Source organism: Exophiala mesophila (genome assembly GCF_000836275.1).
Source record: "Exophiala mesophila strain CBS 40295 unplaced genomic scaffold supercont1.6, whole genome shotgun sequence".
In the NCBI taxonomy this organism is placed as follows: domain Eukaryota; kingdom Fungi; phylum Ascomycota; class Eurotiomycetes; order Chaetothyriales; family Herpotrichiellaceae; genus Exophiala; species Exophiala mesophila.
This window is the reverse complement of record NW_015622509.1, coordinates 2711121-2730002: the sequence shown is the minus strand read 5'-3', so window position 1 is coordinate 2730002 and position 18882 is coordinate 2711121. Positions and strand designations below refer to the sequence as shown.

The 18882-nt window shown below is 50.3% G+C and overlaps 6 protein-coding genes across 6 annotated transcripts; 2 read left to right on the top strand and 4 right to left on the bottom strand.

Moving 5' to 3' along the window:
* Positions 1 to 140: 140 nt before the first annotated feature.
* On the bottom strand, positions 141 to 3356 carry PV10_08832 (uncharacterized protein). Its single transcript, XM_016373915.1, has one exon. It carries the CDS (start codon positions 3299 to 3301, stop codon positions 467 to 469), a length of 2835 nt encoding a protein of 944 aa, XP_016220826.1. The 5' UTR covers positions 3302 to 3356; the 3' UTR covers positions 141 to 466.
* An 82-nt stretch (positions 3357 to 3438) lies between these two features.
* PV10_08831 (uncharacterized protein) lies at positions 3439 to 5483 on the bottom strand. Its single transcript, XM_016373914.1, has 3 exons — positions 4834 to 5483; positions 4346 to 4763; positions 3439 to 4286 (listed from the first exon to the last, which is right to left on the bottom strand). The coding sequence occupies exons 1-3, from the start codon at positions 5186 to 5188 to the stop codon at positions 3638 to 3640; spliced, it is 1422 nt and encodes a 473-aa protein (XP_016220825.1). The 5' UTR covers positions 5189 to 5483; the 3' UTR covers positions 3439 to 3637.
* Positions 5484 to 5689: 206 nt separating this feature from the next.
* Positions 5690 to 7425, top strand: PV10_08830 (uncharacterized protein). Its single transcript, XM_016373913.1, has 2 exons — positions 5690 to 6869; positions 6938 to 7425. The coding sequence occupies exons 1-2, from the start codon at positions 5941 to 5943 to the stop codon at positions 7056 to 7058; spliced, it is 1050 nt and encodes a 349-aa protein (XP_016220824.1). The 5' UTR covers positions 5690 to 5940; the 3' UTR covers positions 7059 to 7425.
* On the bottom strand, positions 7092 to 10177 carry PV10_08829 (uncharacterized protein). Its single transcript, XM_016373912.1, has one exon. The coding sequence runs from the start codon at positions 9794 to 9796 to the stop codon at positions 7442 to 7444; it is 2355 nt and encodes a 784-aa protein (XP_016220823.1). The 5' UTR covers positions 9797 to 10177; the 3' UTR covers positions 7092 to 7441.
* An 802-nt stretch (positions 10178 to 10979) lies between these two features.
* Positions 10980 to 13236, bottom strand: PV10_08828 (uncharacterized protein). The gene has a single exon (XM_016373911.1). The coding sequence runs from the start codon at positions 12971 to 12973 to the stop codon at positions 11909 to 11911; it is 1065 nt and encodes a 354-aa protein (XP_016220822.1). The 5' UTR covers positions 12974 to 13236; the 3' UTR covers positions 10980 to 11908.
* Positions 13237 to 17008: 3772 nt separating this feature from the next.
* PV10_08827 (uncharacterized protein) lies at positions 17009 to 18524 on the top strand. The gene is made up of 3 exons (XM_016373910.1): positions 17009 to 17606; positions 17659 to 17736; positions 17789 to 18524. The coding sequence occupies exons 1-3, from the start codon at positions 17324 to 17326 to the stop codon at positions 18364 to 18366; spliced, it is 939 nt and encodes a 312-aa protein (XP_016220821.1). The 5' UTR covers positions 17009 to 17323; the 3' UTR covers positions 18367 to 18524.
* The last annotated feature ends 358 nt before the right edge of the window (positions 18525 to 18882 follow it).

Below are 18882 nucleotides of genomic sequence, written 5' to 3'. Positions count from 1 at the left end.
AATGCTGTTGTCTTTTTATCTAGTTCTATTGCTGCTAGATATATCACTGGGCAGAAGATTGTAGTTGATGGTGGGTTTACTGCTAGTACGGGGAGGGTATGATGACTTCGAACGGGAAGAGGTGAACATCGGAAAGGGTCTACATGTTAGCCTCTAGAAGATAAAGAGAAGATTGTGATTTGGGTCATTTGGATCCCATCCCTCTCCGCGTGCTGTGGGTATCTAGTTAATACAAAGATCAAACCCACGTAGTAGTGCACATTGCCCCTTTGAATGTTGGCAGTAATGCTTTATAATACATATAGTATTCCAGGACAATCATTAGTATGGTTATGTTACATTCCTAGGACCAATCTCTAGAGATTGAAAAGGGCATCCTGGTGCTTGAGTGAAGAGGATTCCTCATGTCACAGACTTGTACCAACTTCTGTGGGCTCAACGTCGGCGTCTGGTGCCTGCTGGAGACCTAAGCCTTCTTGGCTTCTTTCGCTTTCGCTTTCGCTTTCTTTTTCTTGGTTGAAGCTCTCTTCTCTTTCTTCGTCTTTATTTTCACGGGGGGCTTTTTCTTGGTCGGTCCCTTCGTCTTGGTCGATCTCTTCTTCTTGAGAGTTTCTCCCGACGTCGAGTCTTCTGCCTGGGGAGATGGTTGTGGTTCCTGAGGGGTACCTTCGGCGTCTGCCTTTTCGCCTTCTGCCTCAGCGCTTGCAGCTGCTTTTGCAGCAATTTCTGCTCTGATAGAGGCTTTCCGAGCTTTCGCTCGTTCACGCGCTTCTTTCCTGTGGTCGTTGATGATAACATCCTCGACAGCGGCTGTAGAGGGCGGAGCACGGCAGCTTTCTGGGAACGGTGGGAATTCCAAACTGCCAAACTGCTTGGAGCTGGGGTGATGACCTAGTTGCCGCGCGACTTGTATGGCCGCATGGGCAAAACCACCCAAGGTCAACTGAGTCTTGAAATTGCGGGCATGGAACGGTTGCTCGGAGAGTCGTAAATCGTGAGAAACAGTCCTGGAGCCGCTGTGTGTCATATACTCCAGTGCCATTGGCACATCTTTCATGCCAGGCGTACTCACAGGCATAGTTCGAAGATCCACATCCAAGATCTCCACACTCTTCTGAGTGTATTCAATCTTGAGTAGTTTGTGGTCGCCAAATTCCCTGCGCCTGCCATAACTGAACGCCTTCCCTGCGGCTATAGCCGCATTCATCTTGGAAACCATGGTTCGTAGTACCGATGGCATCGGAATCTCGAGTATTGGCACAAACAATGATTCCAGCGCTCTCAGATTCATAGTCTTGGAAATATTGGCTTTCAGCATGTCAACCACTCCTTCATAAGCTTGTTTGACTTCAACTCCCTTGAAATAGATGTCGTGCTTCATCTGCCGCACGAGCTTGACGTCCACATTCTGGTCTGGGAGTAGCAGAAAGAAGCTTCTCTCTGCATGAATTGCAGTGATGCGAGTGATCTCGATCTCACCTCGGCCCCAATCTTCACACGTTCCTAGAATTTCTAGAGTTGGGGCCATGCCTTTTTGAAGGTCCGGTGGACGGAGAATGATTCGGAACAGTACCTGAGAACCTGAGGGGCTGCCAGCAGAGATCATGGACGAGGCATCTTTCCAGTGATCCAACGTCACAATTTGCTGTGCAGCATATCCGATCTGGCCAGTGAACGTGGGATTACTGAGAAGGGGTGTCGAGGTCGACTCATTGGTTGACTGAGAGGAGTCCTCGGTCTGTGTCTGTGACATTGACTCGGTCGAATCTAGAGCTGCCTGCTGATCATTCGACGAGGCAACTTCGTTTTCTTCGGAGGTGGTGCTTAAAGTGGCATTGTCATCACTCTCTGAAGCGCGACTTGGGGCTGATAGAGCTTTCTGGTGTTTCAGATGCTGGTCTGGAACTTGAGCGCCTGACATGTCGGTGAAAGTCTGTGAGGTCCGAAACAAGACTTTTCCAAAATGAGCCGACATGTCGTAATGCATGTCCATTCGAGATGTCACCGGCCTCAAGAGTTCGTTGGCGTAGAAAAATTCGTCCAGACTTTGCTCTAGGACTTTGAGTTCTTCGGACACTTTCTCCTCCTCGCTTGAGTCTAGTAGTTGAGCTCCAGGGACAGTGGATGTTAATCGCCCCCAAGCTCCCTGCGCAATGGCAAAGTTGGCCTCGACGGGAACTGCGTGAGGCTGAAGCAGTGATTGCTCTTGGAGGTTCTGAGGCCACACATGTATCTGATGAGGGAACCTCCTTGGCTCGCCGGCATTTCTGATTTCCCTGACGGCCTGTGCGACATTGGCGAGATTTTTGTAGTGGTAAATCTTGATTGCAGAGAGGTTCTTGTATATGGTGAGTTGGTATTTGCGGCCGAGACCTTCTAGGAAGCTCTTGGTAGCGGTCCGATATGCAGGGTTACTCAACACAGCAAGATCGCGGACGGCGGAGATGTGGGTGATCGTAACGTCGCTAACGTATTTTGCCAATGATTTTAAACAGGCATTGCAGTCGTAGGCGCTGCCAGAGATCGTCACGATACGGTCTTTCCGATAAAGGTCAATCTTGACATCGAAAGTCCTAGCCAAAGTGTCCAAGACATCCTTGAAATAAGGGTTTTTGTTGGCGAGGATATACTGGTATTTGAGCTTGTGAAGGCGATAACTGATCTTCTGCAAAGATCTGTCAATCTCTCTATCAGAGTCGGCGTCTCGCACGGGCAAGAGGTGACCCCAAATTCCCTTGATGATAAGATTGATAGTCTCAATGCGATTTTCCTGCGCCTTTGAAATCCTGGAGGATGTCTTGTACTTGACATAGTAGCGGAGTTGATGGACGGTAAAGCCGACTGTCAAAGTGCGGCGCAACTGGGTGTATTCTTCGACAGTCAGATTTCTTTCTCGGGGGTCAAATTTGGGAGCAACCTGGTCAATGTTCTCGATGAGTTGCTCCGAAATCAAGGGTTCGTTTTCCGAGTCGATGTGGGCCTGAAGGCTGCCTGCATTATCGTCCTTCTCTTGATCTTTCGGTAGAGTTGGGATCTTTCGATCAACGGCGGGGAGAATGATGACCTCGGCTGGTTTACCCAGCGAGGTGACGCCGAGAGAGGCTGTCCGGCCTGTGTGCCATTGTCGGTCGTGCAGTGATCGAGGTTCATCTTTTTCGTCGTCCTGTTTCGCGGCTGCGGTACTTTGGAGTCTTGAAACTGACGGAGGCGAACGTAGGGAAGACAATCTCAGGGTCTCAGTCTGAAGGCGTAATTGGCATCTTAAACAGACGTGGGCCGGTCTGGTCACACGGGCAAACATGTAGACGTCGACATTCAGTGCCTCATGGATTGACGGCGGCACAGACTGAGTAGAGTGTCGATGAGGAAAAAGTCCATGATGCGCGGAAGATGGACTCCACATAAACTAAATGATGGAAATAGAGAGACTAACCTGATGCGGTAAATTGGTATTTCGCATTCGCGAGGAGTTTCTCACTGAAAGCAAATGTATTTTATGTAATTACAATACACGAGTATCTCCATTGACACGTGATATGACATGATCATCCTCCTCGGATGTCTGAGATATGCTACAGGACCCATCACCAAATCTTCATTACAGTGTCTGATCATAAGAGAGGCATTGATACAGTCTTCAGCGGACCACCCACCGAGTGAGTTCATCGAATGCTGTTTCACCTAGCTCATCATGGATGATGCCAATCCATGTGATATTGTAGAGACGGGACCTCAGTTCAGTCCATGTAGGATATTTTTTGATGATCACCGTCCAGGTCGGGATAAGCCATTGCTGCTTAGTATCGAACAAGCATATCACCCCGACCATTACCAACCAGCAGAGAATGTCCATCTCAAATGGCGTCTTTGGCTCGAGGGTCTGTATTTGTGTTTTAAATTGGGCCGTTAGATGACGGTATGGCCGTTTCGTCCCTCCAAGAACCCGGAATGCAGTGGTCAGATACGCAAGCATGCCCAGACGAAGACAGTCGGCGATGCGGTCATGTGACATGGGCGGAAGATGCAGAATTCGATGTTGGATGGAAGAGACTGATTCCAGAAAGACCTCATTTGCTAAGCGTCGATTGGCTCTGGCGTGCTCATTGATGATTCTAACCAGACACCGGAAGTCTCGGACAATGGTGGCAAAGACCGCATCATTCAAGGGGATGGGAAGGTCGTCTTCGGGAAGAGTCCATGAACGGTCGAAAAAAGAGTCCCAATGGAGGGGCGCTTCCATAAATGTGGGAACCACTCCTGTGCTCAACGCCCAGGAGAATCCAAAGCTAAGGCACATGGTCAGTGGCCTTCCAAGGAAAGACAAGGAGCACGACATGTTACTGACCGTTCAACATTGACACGCAATTTTTTCTGAGACTTCAATACTTGCATACCTCCCCTCAGATGGACAAGTTGCTCCAAGCCAGCCATGTGGACCTTAGCAGCCTGAGAGTCCCCCGAGATATCGGCGACCCAGGCCAAATTGACAATCACATATAAGGTTGAGTCTCGTAAACGAGTATTATTGGAGGACAACTGTCGGTTCAAGTGCTTGAGGGTGCGTTGCAATTGTAACGACGTTGTCTCGGACATGACCTGCCTCTGGAAGAAGTCCTGGGAGAAGGAGCTTGCCAGAATTATAAATTGAAGAAAAGTGTTATCTGTGCAAAGCCATGCGAACTTTTCGGCGAAACTATGTCTCTCGACTGCGACGCATCGATCCATGGGAAAGACGTCATTGTCGATCCAATCATAGGTGAAGACTACTATCATGTTAGATATTTCGTCAAACGATCACGGAGCAGGGGTGAACAGGAGCAAGAGAATACTAACATTTCCATAGCAACTCCTGGGCCTCTCTATCGACATGGCTCGCAAGGGTTGCAAGCCCTAATTCAGATGCCACAGGCCTGTGGATCGTTAGAGCCGAGTTGTAACGTTCCTCTGCGCGATCGTAGAGCTGTTTGCGCTGTAATGCTCCATGATCATGGCTGCACTGGTTGACTGCGCTAGTGTGGCCGACCTGTTCAAGACTTGTACGTTTCCTCTGTTTCGCTTTCCTGATCGACCTTCGAGACGTGTCCTTTTGATTCTTCCCTTTCATCACATGGCTCCGGATCAAGAGACGGTCGGTGTCCGGTGTCCGCCCGACATCGTCTGCAAGTATGAAAGTGAGTTGCTTTGTCATGGCAGTGACTGTAATTGCCTGTACTCCGAGTAGTGAGTGCTTAGTGTCGTCGATATTGTCTCAAACCAGGAGAAATGGTTGGCCAGATTATATTCCTGAAAAGGAAGAAGATCCATATCCCAGCCTCTGCACAGACAGGCGAGACATAATAAACTTCATTCAGAGAACCAGACCTCCCGTGGCTGGATGATAGATACTAGATATTATCGATCAAGGAGATAAAGGACACAAAAGCCGCGGCGGCGGAACGGGGGATACATTAGCCTTGTGGTTGATGGGTCGGTGCCTGTTCAAGATTCAACCTGTGATATGATGGATTCTGGAATATCACGCAGCATCCATCGGCTGATTCGGCTCCACATCCGGAGGTTTGGGAAGAAGTGGAAAGAGCAAAGCCACCGACCAGTTTGTTTCCCCTTTTTGGTTTAGCGTCATATCTCTGGACTTCCCTTGGTTCCACCTCCATCATCTCCCATATTGCACAGACCATTGACCATTGACCATTGACCAGGGATCTTGTGTCACCAATTCAACCTGTCCAGAATGTGGCCTCTATTAGGTATGGATTCAGACCATCCGTTCGAGTTGCGAGCCCAACGACCAAAATGTCAGTCACTCCGTGGCAGATTTCTCGCCATCAACGCCGCAGACTACACTTATAAAAATGGCCACGACCACCCAACCTGAAGTCCTCTCGAGTGACAGTCCCATCTATTGAATCCATTCCCTACTGACAAATACCCAATTACAAAATGTCGTCTATCACATTACCTCCCTACGACGCAGGAAATTTCCAACGGTTCATCGACACACAGTTCCGCGCCAAAGTAGTCCGACCTCCGCCAGGGACATCATTCCATGACCAGACTGTCATCGTAACAGGAGCCAATGTGGGCATTGGACTAGAGGCTGCACGAGTGCTGTTGTCACTCCAGGCGTCACACTTAATCCTCGCGGTACGGTCAGTCGACAAAGGCGAGGTAGCTGCGGCACCACTTCGCAAAGCATACCCCAAAGCCAAGATTGAAGTATGGCGACTGGACATGCTATCATACGACTCGATTCGAGACTTTAGCGCAAAGTGTTCGAAACTGGAACGACTCGACGTAGCAATCCTCAATGCCGCCTGCAGCAGGATCGAATTTGCCATCAACAAGTCCACAGGCCACGAGGAAACCTTCCAGACCAATTATCTATCAACGGCACTACTAGCAATCCTCCTCGTTCCCATCATGCGTAGCAAGAAACGCACGACGTCTGGGTCCCCTCCTCCTCGCCTCGCCATCGTCTCCTCCGGTCTAGCCCTGTCCGCCGGATTTCCCAACCATGAAGCCGACCCGTTAATCCCATCATTCGACTCTAAAGCCATCTGGTCCAGCTCTGGCGGTCAATATGAACGGTACAGCGTGACCAAAACCCTGGAGCTGATGCTAGTCCTATCACTTAGCCGACTCGTCGATCCCAAAGACGTGCTCATCACCGCCGTCGACCCCGGTTTCACTCGTGGATCACAATTACATCGTGATATGCCCTTGGTGGTTCGCATCATCTTGTGGTTTCTCAAGGCTTTTACGGCCCGAAGTTTGACTGAGGCAGCTTGGACTTATATTGATGCGATCAATTCTTCATCTCGTGGTGAGGAAATTCATGGGTCTTTTATCATGAATTTTAAAGTTACTCCGTACGTCGAGCTATTTGTCTCCTTTCCTTGTCCCTCTTGTCCACCATTCTAACCTGCCTTTCTTCTAGATTCCCCTCTCTCATGTATACGCCCAAAGGCGAACAAGTCACTTCTCGGTTGTGGAAGGAAACGATGCAAGACTTTGAGACGGCGGGATTTAAAGGTCTGGAACAGTCTTTGCGAGGCTGAGATACCGGTAGAAGTAAGGGGCTGAACGCACAAGAGTGTGAACTTACTTTAGGATATACCTGGTTGCTATGTCATCATATGCTTTATTTACAATCATATCCCGCATCCGTTAGACAAGGTTACTTTTCCTTCGCGCCGTTCATCGGTCCATCCGCTAGCCGCGCCTAGCCTAGGCAGTCAAGTCAATTGGTTCATCTTCATCATCTCCATCGTCCAATCCAAACGAAACAAGATTGGATTACACCAAAAGAATAAAAACGACAAGGCAGTATTCCAATCCGATTCAACACCAGTGCCGGCTCCTTCGCTGAAATAGCAAATAGCAGTTCGCTTCTAGTACCAACCAATACAATCCGACTGAATCGACTCCTTCCACTCCATGATCATGACCCTTTTGATAATTGGCTGCTACTTCCTTCTGAAGTAAGAGTGTCACTGCGGTCTTTGGGTTTGATCAGCCTTGTCAATGTGCTGGAGCTGCGGTTTCGGCCTTCGCCAAAGGTCAGACCTCGAAATCGTGATGCGCTGGGAGGTGTTTCCAGTAATGCTGGAGTGGAGATTCCACTGAGGCCTCCATTGCCGCTTGCTCCCAACTCAAGTTTCCCCAGCCTCGCCGTCAACGCCGTGTTTTCTCTTTGTAGTTCCCCAATTTGTCGTTGGAAGATTTCGCCCTCTGTCTTGAGGAGTTCCACTTGTGCCCGTGCTTCGTCACGTTCGCGAGTCAGTCTCGCTTTTTCATCCTTATCTGCCAGTTTTCTTTGGCGTTCTTCTTGCTTTTTGGTCTCCTTGGCCTTTTTGTGCTCAAGCTTGGCCACTTCCTTTTTGTATTTCTCTTCGCTTTTCTTCAGCTCCCGATCATGCTTCTCTTCAGCCTTCTTGAGTGCAGCTTGTTCCTTTTCCGTGTCCTGTTTGGCCTGGCTGTTGATCTTGTCACGTTGAAGTGCTATCTTGGCATCCATAGTGGCTTTGCGTTCCGCCAGCTTGGTCAATTCTTTGTTGTGCTGTGTCAAGATTTGGGATTCGCTCGTCTGCTGAGAGAGAGACTTTGACGAGAATGATGGGGATGAAGGTAGGTGTGAATCGGCCGAGGCATAAGATGTGGCGGAGATGATTGATGACACATCGTCATCATCCCTATCATCGGAGCTTTCAGGCTGTGACTGTTCGAGGGGTAATTGTGATGCTGCGCGGATTCCATTGACTTGAGAGGCCGGTTCCTCATGAGGTGGATTTGTGTGTGGATGGAGGTAGGGGATATGGTCACGCACAACTTGTGGGGTGTACGCCGTCAGTGTTTCGGAAACAGCTGCGAGAATATGGGAAGGGGACGACGGCGAATGAGGGGCTGATTCTGGTTTGTCAGGTTCGATATCCGGAAAGGGTTCTGCTTTGGATTCGTTGGCTTTGGGGGTGGTTGGTTCTGAGTTATCTGATTCCTCGATAGCCGACCCGAGACTTTCTTCGTGTTCACGGATGCCTGCAAGAGTGCCGTTGGCTTGCCAACTTGCGAAGCTCTCACGTCGTTGAGTACCTGGTCTTTCCAGGGCCTCGTCGCCATCATCTCGTTGACAAGCCCAGTCCAGGAACTTGATCGCGTCTGCACAGATGCTGGAAGGTGTTCCTCTCTCCACCATGAAACGAGGAACACTGCCGCCAGGATCACTACGAGTGACCATGATCCACTCTACGGGGTTATCTTCTGGATCATGGTGAGGAGCAGCATCAGTGTGACTTCCTGAGTTAGCAGGAAATCCAACAGTGGCACCTCTTTTCCGACTGGAGGGAGACAGTTCTCTAAGAGCAGAAGATTGGTCTGTGTCGACGGACAGGTGTTTGTTGGTCCTTTGCTGATCATGTGTGGGACTGCTGGTCGAATTTGCTGCATCATTATCCATATTTGGTGAGCTAGGACGTAGATGAGCAAGTTTGCTCAGATCAGTTGTTGACTGCGAGGCCTTCAGCTTCCTGGGAATCTCACGGATGAATTCGACCGACTCATACTGGCCACGAATGAAGCCCGCACGGGGTTGAGTGTCAGGGTGGTCACAAGGCTTGGAGACGATCATGTAGTGGCGAGGGACAAGATCTGGGGATTTGTGAGCATCGCCGTGAGGTTTCATTGCCTTTGACGAAGTAACCAACAAAGTGACAAAGTCTCGTGGTGTGGTCGGACCAGGGAATTGAGCACTCAGGCGATAGACTTCGATCCTGCCCCGATTCGGTACAGAGATATCTTCGACCTTTGTTTCAGCACCAATTCCTCGAATGTTGCCTTCGCCTGGCGCGCCTTGAACCGCCAGCGACGTGGGGAACTCGCGTTCAAACCCTCGCTTGAACTGAGAGAAACCCAAACCCTCATGGACACTTCTCCGGGCAAACCAAGCACCCTTGCCGTCCTTGCTACCCAATTTGTAGACGGCCATATTCATGGGATTTTCTTTTGCCGAAAGCTTGATTGGCTTTCCCCATTCTTTTTGTAGAGCAAGATGTTCTGGAGCGGGGGGCGGACTGCGTGCGGAGGAAATGGTCATCTCAGCGGCAGAGGTTGCGGGGTGAGTGGCATGGGTGTGGACGTTGGTCTGTGAGGGACCCGGGTCTGGCATGGGGATGGACTCGACGATGGCCTGCACATGAGTGAATAAATCGGCAAGGTGAGGATCTAGGTCTTCCTGCTCGCTGGGAACGTCGGAGAACTTGGTAGGGGAGAGGTATTTGAGGGCGGCATGAAGGCTGGCCATGATGGGAGCGGGTGGTCAAGGACCAGGTATAGACTCTGGTGTTGATGCAGACGCAGATGGAAGCCGTAGAAGGGAATCGGTCATATGAAGTTCATGGTAAATGATTCGTAAACGGCGGACCTGTAAAGGTGGTGAAAGGTCGAATAGATGTTGTCGTTAGCAGGTCGTCGAGATACAGGTGTTGCAGTGGGGAGACACTGCTTCAAAAGGTTAGATGGAGGAGGGGCTAGGACAAAATGAGCTGACTGGATGATGTAAACACATCAAGCTTCCATGTAAGGATGAGTAACGAGGCAGAGGGGACAGAAGATACGCAAACCAGGAGCTGCAGTGGGAAGATTAGAATTGGGAGAGGATATTAGGAATGTCACTGGAATCATCACGGAAATGATGCAACATGATGACTGTGCAGGGCTGAGAAGCTTGAGACGGAGGCACGGTCAACTGGGGACCCGATGCAGTTCCAGGTTGGCCCGAGCCAGTACATAAGTGGCGAGTGCCCATAAAAGCGGAAAGTTTGGGAGCTTCGGAGCGCATGGAACTTGCTTGGAACTTGGAAGTAAGTCAGCTTTTCGTGGGGTAATGATGGATCTCGTACGAAGGAAGTGGATGCACATCTAGATCAAATTGGTAGCCACTTGTCGTATTAAATGGAGGCATTTATGTCAACCAAAGAGAGTATAAGAGATTCCAAGACAGCGTTGGATCAAATTGGCATTTTGGGCCCGGTGGACACTGGGCAGAAATCGCATCAACCAAGAATGACGGACTGCGGGAGAAGCAGAGGGAGTGGCGCATTACGAGTAGAGTTGTAGGGGCTGTTGTAATGTGGTACTGTGATACTGTGGTACTCTGTCTGTCTGGGTTTGTCAACTAAAGAACTGATGACATGGAATGCTGGAAACACACGGGCAAGGACGGCAAACCAAAAGGACGCCCAGAGAAGAAGATGACGCACGCACTCAATCCGTATATGAAAATGTCACGGGTTAATCGTTACTCCACGTGATGACACGTGATTTGATATCAGATTCCCCTAGTGTCACAGGACTTACGATAGTCTTCCGCCAGCGTCCGGTCCAACGTCATCTCCCTATACTGACCAAAAGCACCGAGTACAGTCCAACTCAACCTGGTGACACAATTACAGGGGAAGAATGCCAAATATAGACCATCTCGCGAGTTTTCAGGCTTGAAAAAATGATTGATTTTTGTTTGTAAGATTATCCTTATATGTATTGAGGCTTTCGCCTCGGACAGTCCTGCTGCATCCGATTCCTCAGTCTATCCAGTAGACGAGGCGACCTCGACTCCTGGTCGAGGTTATAGGAGATGACCCTATACACTGTAGTCTATCAAGTTGGCAAGACCAAGGTCTCACGTTCTTTCTCGTTCACCGAGAGTCACAGACCCTCGGATGTGCCGTCGTCGCCACGGGCGATGCAAGGCGATACGATCATGACCGTACCTTGGTATGTCAACCAGTAGTGCTCCAGTGAGGCAACACTCAACTCATACCCGATGTGAAGAGTGTCACCCTGCCGCCGTCCCATCCCAGGAGCCATCATCCGGTGAATGGCTCCCCGAGAATGGACATGTGGGAGAATTCCGACATCGCCATGACTTGCATGGCTAGTTGAAGATGCCTCCACCTCGGCGGCACTCAAAATACCCGGGGTTGGTATCCCAACCCTGCAACCCAGCCGCGAGGCCTTTCCCTTCTTGCGAAAATGCGGGACGGTATCCAACCCAGGAATATTCTGCATAACCAATACTAATCAGCCGACCAGCCGCTGTAAGTTGTCCAACAGGATTGACAAATGAGAGATTCAAAATTCCAGACGCTTGCGATCAAAAACAAAACAATAACCATGGTCCCCGTTAATTATCCCGTGTCCCCGTTCCGTGTAATGCAGAGTGGTATCCTTGTATCGCTAAGTTCAATCAGTAAACTCCAGAGTCCTTATGCTCATGATTTGTTTGCCCGTATGCATTGCCGTCGTCGCCTCGTGGAGATGTGAAAACGGCCCAGTTGACGGCGTGACTGCCTCTCAAGAAGAGTTAAGAAGTGTCAAGTCGGGCATGCCCGATCCTTGACGTCGACTTTGATAGTTACATTGCCGTCGCGTACGGCATGGTGTACTCTTGATACCGATCCCAGCCGAACGTGCTCAAGCTTGCTGTGGTGCTACAAGGTTGTTGAGCCAACATGCTTGGAAGAGGGAGGGAGGGAAACGATGAGGTAGTCATAGGTGTCGAGAACGCCGGTGCGCTGTAATATTGAGGGGTCGAATACGTTGCGGTAGAGTAAGGTTGGCTGAAGGAAGGCGTGGGTGACGGTAGCTGAACCTCGTTCATGCTCACTCCTGTCCACATGTTGTGATGGGAGTCACATGATGAGACAGGACTGGGACTTGAGGGAACCACCTTCCATGCTTCCACCGGGGCTGGCTGCATGGTTTCGACATGCTGCGAGGGCCACCACTGGTCGACACCAGTTGAACTAGGCAAGAGAGGCGTGGGTCGGATGACATCCACTACCCTGGGAGGAGGAGGCAAAAGTGGGACATAGAGTGCCATGATGGCCTGGCGAACATCGTCACTTCGGCCACACAGGAGCTCTCCTGCGCCATCTTCTTCCATTCCCTCCAAGGCAAGAGCACTCGTGCGATAGACAAACTTGTTGGCAGCCTGTACAAACTCGTCATGCAGTTTCTTCAGTTGTTGTTCCTTCTCAGACCAAGACCAGGTCTTGGCGGCCGTGTCGATAGAAAAGACTTCCTTGTGATACTCGACCAGCGAATCAATCGTGTCCGAGGTTAACTTGAAGGCAACTTCATTCTGCGACACCATGTCGATGTGAACAACATATGCTTCGACGTGAACCAGTTGATAGTTGAAGAGGGCCTCGACCAACGGGTTGGAGTCTTTTCGTAATTCGGTCTCGGGAGCCTTGGGCAGCATCAAGGAGCACAATGACCAGATGGCGTTTGTTGAAGACAGTGTTTCGGTCAGACACCGTGTGTGCTGAGGAACGCTGTTGAGAGGACGCTTGATCTTGTTGATTCGTTTCAGAGTGGCGGTCAACCATGGCTCGACCTTTGTGTTGAGGACGACATTACATGTGGACCGTGGTGCAAAAGCGGCCGCGGAGGCGGGCAGTAGGATGGTGGGCATTATGACTTGGTTTACGGGACTGTTCCCTAGGAATGGGCTTCTGATTGCCTGTGTGAAACAAGTAGACGGGACAAAAGACGGATGGAACGAAATGGTCGATCGATTGATGTACGAAAGGCGGGGACCAACTGGCGGTCCCGGCTAGAGGAATAGTGTGCGCGGCCTGGGAAGAGAGACTGAGGGACGGTGATGAGATGGAGATGGTGGTGGGAGAGAGGCCGTGGTGACAGGTGAGGTGAGGTAAAGGTAAGAAAGGCGGGGACGACGAAAAAGGCAAAGAAAGAAGAGGAGGAGAGAGCCGTACCTTATATCACGACAGAAGGCGAAAAACAGTGTGTGAGGAGGATGATAGGTGGGCGGAATAGAAACTAAACTTGGGACCTGGACGGGCGGGCGCAGCAAAAGTCATGTCGTTGGAGGGCATGGGGAAGGAGTGGATGAGTGGATGAGTGGATGCAGAATGGGATGCGTGGATGTGCATGCAGAGTGTGGGAAGTGGATTCATGGGCACTGGCAGTGGGCAGGCACGCCAGGGCCGGAACGGGAAGACCAGAAGGAAGGAAAGAGAGAGTGAGAGTGTGAAAAGTGGGAACCACGAGACGAGACGAGAGGCGAGCGAGCGGAGGACAAGGCAAGAGCGAGTGTGAGTTGCAGATGCAGGACTTGTCTTGTTGGTACGACTAACAGACGGTACTACTCCCAACACTCTAGCACCAATGCTCTTTCTTGTCATCAACTCATCTCCCCCGGGACACAGAACTCGAGTGAGCTGAGATCAATGTGGCTGACCTGCATGACATGGTCGTGGTGGAATGACCATAATGATCTTGCCAGAGACAGTAGTTGATGAACAGATTGGCAGGGTGGCATCTCCAAGCAAAAGGCCTCTCAGATGGCAAAGAACCAAGGCACTGGATGTACAGTACATGGCACGTATGGCTACTGGATACTGATACTGGATCGTCCCTTCTCTCCTCGGCCATTGCGTGGCCACGAGGAGCAGGAAGGAGCGGCGGAAGGCGAAGGCGCGGACCTGCCACCAGGTACAGGCACCCCAAGGTTCTGATGGTGCGCATGACTCTGTGTGACTACAACCACCGACCATTCAACCGCTGTACCAATGTACCACTGTACCACCAGCCATCAAATTGTCCACAACTCTCCATCTGGCATCTAAAATGACCAGGGCTGTTACCAGGGTCCTGCTCGCGACTCGCAATCCAGAAATCCCCATCATCTTCATCACCACTCACTCCATCGTGTCCGTTCTTTTACGAAGGAACCTCTCTCAAGGTGCGAGAGTGCAGGGATCATGATTTAGGCTTAGCCGCTCAAGGCGAGGCCGAAGACCACCGCCACCATGGTCCCATCCTCCCGCGTCCAACCGTCATGTCATCGTGGTCAGAACGTCTCCACTCGAACCTACAACGAATCGACAAATGGCCGCTGCACGCCGCATCCAACTTGCATCCTGCACTACTGCACGTCCTAGCCATCGACAAACTCATCTTTTTGCACAGTTCGAGTCAAAAGTCCGCTTGGCCTTCGGATGCTCACTTGTCACTGGATATGCTTGACCTTTTCGCCGTCTCTTTCCAGCTCAGCCTATTTAGACCATATCGTGCATGAGCTGGACGGAATCCGGAAGCTGATCAGGTGGAGGAAACCCCTACTCATCCGTCCAAACCACATCTTGTCTGCCCAGAATGTCTCGATCCTTTAGCTGCATATGCAAGGTCGCCGTCCATTTTCCTGTGCTAAATCTCCTATGCCTTCGCCGTGCATGACTGGTAGTTGGTCCAACGGCCAATTCTTCTGGAAATCACTTGATGAAAGTCAAGTACACCCACAATCAACAGCCAAGTCAGCCCAGGTCAAAACTTTTGTCAAACGCCGAAATTGTCCATGCTCCAGCTTCAACCCATTGATCAAAAACTCTTCTTTGGAACACTGTGCCGTGGTGGCGGCCGGATTTCCGGGCGTCGCGTGGCTTTTTGGTACTACCAAGGGTGCGATCCGGCTGCTTTTGCATCAGAAGTCCCACGTCCTAGGTGGTCTAGTCTTCCAGAAGACGAAATTGTCCCAAAGGGTCATCTCCTGTTGAGCATCCCAGGCCAGGCTAGCCTGGATGTCCCCGTCATGCTCCAGGTGATAATCAGGGCTGTTCGTCAATCTTAGATTCCGATCGAATCATCTTGCTCATAGACAATGTTCAAGGGAATGAAACATGAACCACCGCATAGGGATTTCCGCCATGCTCGAGACTAGAAAAGGAGACATGATGATCACGAACGCAGTTGGATGTGGCTATGGAAACATCTCTCGACCTCTGACCTTTCTAACTCCTCCCCCTCTTCCTACGGTCGCGACCGTCTCATCCATCTCCAAGAGCAAACGAGACCAGAGTTGCCATTTGCAGTCCCAAGTGCTCGGTACTAATCCAATGTTTCAGGATTGTGAATGAAAAGGGTTCTGAATCCTGGGTCTGGTCCCTGCAAAAGAGCACTCCGGCAGATCTTGCCAATTCTTACACGAGGATATGTCTCGTGGGCGACAACGATCGATGACTGGTAGAGCGGCAGAAAAGAACGACCAGTCGTTGGGCGTTCTGGCCCGGTGTCGTTCGCCCGCCGAGTTAGTGGGCGGAAGTTAGCTGAGGTGATGCTGTTCGGGAGGCACTTCTGCAAATATATTGGTCGTTGACAGTGGAGGTCGTTATGCCACCTTCTTGAAACATCCCTGCTCGGCAATCTGATTGGTCCCTGTCAACCTCCCTCATAGAAATGCCCAGCATCATGTGACACAGCACAGGTGGTCGTTTGGGTCGGCCCTACAGCCGGGTCTCTCGAGCTTGCTCATCCATGGTGTTCCAGTAGCCGCCGACCGTTTGTTGGTAGACTCAAAATTCGAAAGCTTGCATGTTTCAGAATTTACTCAAAACTGATGACGACCAAGTGCGGTACAGAAAAAGAATACCAAGACTTTTCGGGAGAGCCGACAGAGGCGGGACCGGGGTTTGCAGTCTGCGTACCAATGTCTACAGACTAGGTGACTAGGTACATACAAAATACAGGACTTCCAGTCTTGGACTCTTGCTTGCATTCGTGGCTGTGCTGTGGAGGAATCGAACCTGGCTGAGCTGACGTGGCTGACCATGCGGCTTGAACTTTCGATCAGCTTTTTCGCTTCATGGGTTATGGCCGCAGATCACGTGGGGACCTGGGCTCCAAGAGCTCCCAAGAATTCCTGTCCATGGACTCGAGAGAGATGACATAGGTGCTACAACTGATGATCATATGTTTCCAGCGCTGCACTTGTTTGTGTGCGATGTCAGGTCATCACTTCTATCTTGGCTGCAAGTATTGTGCACCCGCCTACAAGGATGAGAGCTGTGACTACCTGGTTTATTGCGGCCGTCGAGGACAACTGCAGCTATTTCATGTACTGTTCAGGTTCAGTTGAGTAACCCAGATTTTATTTTTGTTGAAGTCGCAGTGTCTGTCAGCAATCCTTCAAGGTGTGGCCAGGTACCTGTCTACGTCACGTGTTGAGGATTGAGTCCTCTTGCACCACCTGGCAGTCCTCGGTTATCCAGACACAGTTTCTTTCTCAAATATGATAGCATACCAACTGGCCGACCCCAGGAACATCGTCGTGGCCGTTGAACAAGGTCGAAAGGACAGGGTCGGCGAAAAGGAAAAAGATGGCTCCGGGGTAAGACCCTGGGCACCTTTGAGCAAAAGTATTTTTAGATCAAAGCTTGATTGTGAAAGCTTGAGGGCTGATTGTAGCAGCTGAGGTCCACTTGGGCATTGACTGGGCATGTCAGCGACGATCCGGGCGTGCGGCAGGCGCGGGCAGGCTTGGAAAACCTCGCTAGGGGCTGGTCCGGGCTCCGTGCAGGCGGGCCAAGGTGCCCGAAGGAACCAAAGGGCCCAAAGGATCCATTTGTGCCTGGCGAGGCAGGAACACGTTGGCACCTAAGCCTGTGCCTGCCATCGGGGCGGAATCTCTCAACGCCGATCTCCAACACATTTTGAGTCAACAAGAATGTTTTTTTCAACGTCTTTATCCTCATCATCACATTATCGGCAAGAAAACTTGTGTAAACTCTGATTCATCATCTTTTGTAACAACATTGAGTCAGCTCTTTTCTTGACACCTTTCCCTGATAGATTTTTTGAGCTTTTGAGCGTTGTTTTGACTCTTGACCATCTCTTCCAAATCACCCCAAGAATCAGGGGTTGAGCTATCAAACACACCTGACAACCACAACCAGCAAACGATTTCGGCTTCAAGAATCGATATTGCATCATTGTCACATCTTCAATTCGAAACAATCTCTACACAATGGGATCTTACATTCGACCTTCGCTTAAGATCGCTGCCGCCACCACTGTTGGGGCTGGTCTGGCTTATAGCGGATATAAACACTGGCAGTCGACACATTTCTTCTTCAATCAAGTACATGCTGAATCACTACCTTCTGATTCAAAAGCGGCGTTGAAGAAAATGGAGTGGAAGGGATTCACCGAGCTGAAGCTCCTCAGCGCCGAGCAGTACAATCATAATGTCAAGAAATTGACATTTGCCCTACCTGACGACCAAACCGTCACTGGCGTTTCTCCCATCAGTGAGTTGCTACCTCAGACTATAACGCAAGCTCTCAATACTGATGACTGCAGCATCTCTTTTGACCAGACATACTCCTGAAGGCGCCTGGATCCCAGTCTTCCGACCATACACCCCAGTCAGTGACAACGGTAAGCTTATTAATGGACGAAGTTCTCAACAAGTTTCTAATTTTCGTGTTAGATCTACCAGGAACTGTCACTTTCATGGTCAAGAAATACCCCAATGGCAAGGGATCCGGCAAAATGCACTCGCTGAAACCCGGTGACTCAATGAAGTTCAAACCCCTGCACGAGTTTGACTACAAGCCAAATCAATTCAGCAGCCTGACTTTGATTGCTGGCGGATCAGGAATTACCCCCATCTACCAATTGACACGTGCCATTCTCAACAACCCCGAAGACAAGACCAAGCTAGCTCTTGTCTATGCCAACAACACGGAGGAGGACATCCTACTCCGCAAAGAATTCGACGAGCTTGCCGCCAAGTATCCCGATCAATTCAAGCGGATCTTCACCGTGACCAAGCGAAGTTCCGACAGTGATGGCACCGTCGAACAAGGCTACGTGACCAAACAGACCTTGGCCAAGGTGGTGCCCAATAAGTTGAGCGGGACATCCCACAAAGTCTTGGTATCAGGGCCTCCTCCCATGATTGAGGCTGTGGCTGGTGCCAAAGGTGGCTTCGGATGGACCCAAGGCAGCATTGGAGGCATTCTGGCTGAACTTGGCTACACCAAAGAGGAAGTCCACAAATTCTAGAGGGGTGATGGTTAGATTGGGATAGAGTGTCCTCTTCAATGTGAATACTACTACAATCAACAATTTGATAATCGGATAGAACAAATGACAGCCTTCTGGGAAGATTGCTTGTACACTTTGAGACATGTACGAGGGAATGGAAACACATAACTTGCTGCAAAGTTCCTCCAACAAATTCCACTCTCGTCGTGTCCGATATGTGGATATATCACGTGATTCACCCCGCCAATGATGTGGTTTTCATTATAACATTGATGACAATGAAAACGTTCAGGAGTCAGCAGATGTTGGGTGAGGTCCACACAAGGCATTACCACGAACGGATTGGGTCCTGGGCAATGTCAGCGCAGGTTTGGAATGCGGCATATACTTGAAGTTTGTCCTCTCGTAAATTGAACCTCGGGGAACTCAAGTTGTGATTCGGCCGAAATTATGAAGCTTCCAACCAAACTACGAGTCACCAACTGGAATTTAGAAACTAACGCTGCCAACCATCGGTACCAGAAACATGGGAAC